This window comes from Lathamus discolor, chromosome Z (assembly GCF_037157495.1).
Source record: "Lathamus discolor isolate bLatDis1 chromosome Z, bLatDis1.hap1, whole genome shotgun sequence".
Lineage (NCBI taxonomy): Eukaryota > Metazoa > Chordata > Aves > Psittaciformes > Psittacidae > Lathamus > Lathamus discolor.
This window is the reverse complement of record NC_088909.1, coordinates 63,164,735-63,169,782: the sequence shown is the minus strand read 5'-3', so window position 1 is coordinate 63,169,782 and position 5,048 is coordinate 63,164,735. Positions and strand designations below refer to the sequence as shown.

General features: G+C 43.3%; 1 protein-coding gene across 1 annotated transcript; it reads left to right on the top strand.

Moving 5' to 3' along the window:
- Window positions 1-324: 324 nt before the first annotated feature.
- Window positions 325-4,427, top strand: HINT1 (histidine triad nucleotide binding protein 1). The gene is made up of 3 exons (XM_065661518.1): window positions 325-487; window positions 3,198-3,302; window positions 4,088-4,427. The coding sequence occupies exons 1-3, from the start codon at window positions 377-379 to the stop codon at window positions 4,250-4,252; spliced, it is 381 nt and encodes a 126-aa protein (XP_065517590.1). The 5' UTR covers window positions 325-376; the 3' UTR covers window positions 4,253-4,427.
- Window positions 4,428-5,048: the final 621 nt, after the last annotated feature.

Sequence of the window (5,048 nt, the reverse complement as noted above, 5' to 3'; positions counted from 1 at the left end):
ACTTGGCTGCAGGACACAGCCCCATAACACACCCGTATTGGGCTGGATTTCATGCGGCAACAAACAACACTTCCGCCCGCACCAGCGACCACTGCAATCCCACTGCGTGAAACGACCTCCGCTCGCAGCTCGGCTGCCGTGCCGGCATTGATCCCTCCGCAGACTCTCCCTCAGCCCTCCCCGTCCCCGGATCCCTCCGCGCCTCCCGAGCCCTACCACTCCAGGCCAGCGAGGGCGGCAGAGACAGGCGAATCCACCAATCGTGGTGGGCAGGACCCGCCGGCGCAGGGTTGTCGGCCCAATGTGCGCGGTGCGGGGCGTGGCCACCGGAGGAAGCGCGGCGCGGCGCGGTGGGAGGTGTCTGGGGCCGGCCGCCATGGCTGACGAGATCAGCAAGGCGCAGGCCGCCCGGCCCGGTGGTGATACCATCTTCGGGAAGATCATCCGCAAGGAGATCCCCGCCAATATCATCTATGAGGACGAGCAGGTGCGGGTGGAGCGCGGCCTCCCGGCACACCGGGCGCCGGTGAAGGGGAAGGCAGCGGCGCGGGCGGGACGGGACCTGTCCGTGCCCTTTCCGCAGTGCCCGTAAGCATCGGGCTCCCTCGATGCGCGGGTCGGCCGGGCGTGCTGCAGGCCGCAGCCCTTTGTGTCAGCGGCCTCTGTGCGGAGAGCTGGCCGCGGGGTCTCGCCCGCAGCCTTACGGCAATGGCTTCACTGCCAAGGGACGGGGCTTCTCGCACATGGCTTGGGAAGGTAGTGGTGAGACCCTGGATTAACCGTTCGCCGGCAGTCTCTGTGTGGATCGCGGCCCTGACTCCAAACAGCGCGCTGTAGCCAGCTGCTTTCGCAGGTCAGGGGTACAGGTCTTGGTGTGCGCCTTTCAGTAGCGGTGTGGAGATTATACAGCTCTGCCTGCCAGTCTTTGGTTAAGAGTAGCCAAGAGGGGTTATTAACGGAAACAGTTAGAGGCAATTACAGCTTTTCTGCTGTTCATAAAAGCCTGGGAATGGTCATCCTGCAGGCGGCAAAAAATGGGTATTTGTGGTGAGGTGGGACTGGTATCATTCATTTAGTGATGCTGGAGTGATTCAGCATGCTAGGAGCTAAATGAAATAATCTTACTAGTTTATGAAAAAGTGTAGCTGTTATCTGCAGGACAAACTATTGTAGTATCCAGTGCAGCCCTCCCCTTTTATTTTTAATTAAAATACTGAACATTAGAAGGGCTTTTCTTTGGAAATAAAGGATTATCTTCAGTCTAGAATACAGACTGAAGGTGCTGTTTGTGTGCTGAAAAATTGCGCTTAATTAGTAGATAAAAGTTGCAGCTACAATCTACTCCCAAGAATATTGGAAAATTTCACTGATTTTTTTATCATGCTTGTGTTACGGGTCAAAACTGCATGAGGTTTTTTCTCAGCTCTAATGGGTACAGCAGTGTAACCTGAGTCCTGTGCTTGACTGAGAATCAGGCCGTTGATTTTGAATGATCTGAGAGCATATAACCTACTCCTCACTGCCATTAGTGCAGAATATTTTTTCAAAGAGTAATTATCTGCAGTATCTCAGTTGCTTTTTGCCTTAAACTACACAGAAATGTGGAACTTCTTTTCATAATGTCTGATCTTTAATTTGCTTTGTTGGTTTTATGAAAATCTTCTTGGAGATGGCTGGAAGTGTTACAAGGAGAAATATAAGGAAGGCATTTAATCATTAATTGGCATGCAGAGAAAAGGAGATATTAAAAAGTACGAAGTCTCTGTGGAAGTAAGCCATATCACTATTGTTTTAATTGAAACTAAACTTTCTGAAACAAAGGTTGATTCATTGTGCGCTCAGAGTTTCTGTGAGTGTGCTTTTGTTCAGTACTAGTTATGCTGTTTGTCCCATGGAAGAAAATTATTTGCTACCAGTCTTCTGCTCATTAAATTCTTCAACTCACTTTAGCCATTTGCATTCTGACATTATGTGGACCACATAGAATAGAGAAGCTGCTTATAAAACAGTCGGCTGAAAGTAAGATTTAATAAGGTACAAGTTAGTTTTATTCACTAATTCTTTGCTAGCTACCCTTTGCTCTTTGGGAGAAAGAAGCAGTTTATCAGAGATTTTAAACTTTTTAAATAATCTTGTTAAAGATAGCTTAAAATAGGACAGGTAGGAAGTAAACAAGGTAAGGCATTGTTAATGTAAGTAAAGTTTGGGCTTTACCCCGTCTTTACTCTTGGCAGAGGTGACAGCTCTTCTCAGTAGAACTAAAAACTGGTATAGTAGTATAGAAAATTCTTGATTCACAACTAACTGAAAGCATCTAGGAAATGAATATTTTGAAGAATGTAAGGTATGCTGTGGTGAGGCCTTAGAGCAGCATTCCAGTATCTAAAAAGGGGCTACAAGGAATCTGGAGAGGGACATTTTACAAGGGCATGTAATGATAGGACAAGGGGGCTTAAACTAAAAAAGGGTAGATGTAGGTTAGAAATCGGGAAGAAATTCTTTATTGTGAGGGTGGTGAGACACTGGCATGAGCTGCCCAGAGTAGCTGTGGCTGCCCCATCCCTAGTGCAGTATTCAAGGCCAGGCTGGATGGGGCTTTGAGCAACCTGGACTAATGGTAACGTGTCCCTGCCCATGGCGGGGTGGTTGGAACTGGGTGATCTTTAAGGTCCCGTCCAACTCAAACCATGCTCGTACTGCGATTGCTTTTCTGAAATACTTGATGGTGTTGAGAACAGACATGTATCTGGCCTCAATCACATACTTTCAGGTTCTTTAAAATTGTTTTGTTATGTTTCACCAAGGCAATATTCAGACATAAGTGGAAGATGATTAGCAGGTATTTGCCATTTCTTTTATTAAAGAGGGTGTTAATAAAGATGAAGTAAGCATAAATGTGCTTTTTATTGGCATGCATGCATCAGCTCTGTTTTTACTTGTGTGAAAATAATAAATAATACTTAATACAGAATGATAATTTTTTTCATACCCACAGGTCTTGGTAAGTAGATGATTTGTGTTTAGAAGTTTGAGGACTTTGAATAATGTACCACCCAAGAAAAATCAACATCTCTGCTTTATGTTTGGGGTATCTGACAATCTGCTGAAGTATTCATTTAGTGGGGTATATTGATTTACTTAAACTCTCGGCTTTCTCTGAATTAAATTATGTTTTAACTGGTTTTTTTTTCCTCCAGTGCCTTGCGTTCCATGATATTTCACCCCAAGCTCCTACACATTTCCTAGTGATTCCTAAGAAGCCTATTGTCAGGTTATCTGAAGCAGAAGATTCTGATGAATCTGTAAGTACTCTTGAAGCTTTCTGTACACCGAACTGTACCTGTAATTACTTCATAATTTACTAGACTATGCCCCTTTTGCTCTTGACATTTTAAAGAGGCAGAAGTTTTCTGATAGTATAATCCTTTTCCTCTAGCTTAGAATGGGGATGCAGTTAAAGTTTTCCAGTAAAAGTAATGATATACAGAAAAATGTATCCCTGGGTATGTGTTTGCAGTGCAAAACACATTGTTATTTTGAAGTATAGTCTTGATATCTGTTTTCATGGCTTATTGGCAGTACTGCATATTCTAATATGGGCTTTGGGTGTTTGGCAGGTCAGAGATGAAGAGGAATGGTAGAGTTAGCTGAGAGGTACTGAATATTTAACTTGTAACTGTAAAGTTCAAAGATCTTTGTAATCCTTTACCTGATAAGATAAAGGTTCTTTTCCAGCAAAATCATGTATTGTAATGGTGTATATAATGGTTGCCTGAAGAAGTAATGGGGACTTTAACCATGAGATAAATTTAGCTTCTGTGACACTTTTGTAGTCTGTTACTGTCTAGCTTGAAAAACAATCTTTTTACCCCCTTGTATTATGCACAATCAGGCTTTACAGCTTTTCTTGGAAAGTGTCAGTTGCAGTCAGACAATCGGAAAAGCAGTGGTTGAATTTCTGAGAGTTAGCTTACTGGCTTATTTGAATGGTTCTCTGCTCTCATTCCTTCATTTCCTGCCCTCTCCCCTTTTTGTGTGTTTTCTGTTTTGTTTCTTTTTTTTGTTCTCTTTTTTTTCTCTCCTCCAGCTTCTTGGGCATTTAATGATTGTTGGCAAGAAGTGTGCTGCTAACCTGGGCCTGACCAATGGATTCCGGATGGTTGTGAATGAAGGGCCTGAGGGTGGGCAGTCTGTCTATCACGTACATCTCCATATTCTGGGTGGTCGTCAGTTGGGCTGGCCTCCTGGCTAAGATTACATCACAAGAGTTAATTGCATGCTGCAGATTACCACCAAATAGATGTAACAATATTGCCCATCAGTCTAGCCGCTGTTAATGTATTTTTTTTTTTTCAGTGTATGTCTTCCAAGGGTAATAAATGCTCTGAATAACATTCGCACAATAAAGATTAAGCATGGGAGAATCATCTTTGTGTGGTGTTCCTTACTGACAGAAACAATTCTGTAAGTTAAAATGGTGTTCTCCAAAGTTTAAGTATGGGGCATGCTTCAGTCAGCTGTTTGCAGTTTTCTGTAGATAGTGAGTATTTAAGGCATTTGAAATCTTAAGTTGCAGCTGCTTAGCAGTCTCACGTCTTTTGAGAAGAAAATTCCTAAGCTTTTTGAATGTGGTATGTGAATATTTGTAAAGCCAGTATAGGCTGCTGCTAAAACTCTTTTTGGGGGGGAAAAAAAGGGCTGTGTCAGTATGGTGCAATGTGCTGGAAACACACAGCTCCTGTTGGAGCACTCTCTCAATGGTTGCTTTTATAAAGCCCTGTCTTTGTGATGAGAAGGGGTTAATGTTATGTGTTAATGGCAGCTGTGATGGTTCTGTAGCACAGTGGTGTTTACATCACTATTTTGATGGAACTGAGGACTTGAAAATATTGAACTGTGGTGTGAACTGGGCCTTTTAAGATGCCAAAGGCATTTTATCTTGACACATAAGCAACATGATGTACTATGTATACATTTTAGATTCCACAATTTATTGGGATAAATTTTATTGTTATTGAAGGACTTTGTCCTTCAATGAATGTTGCTGC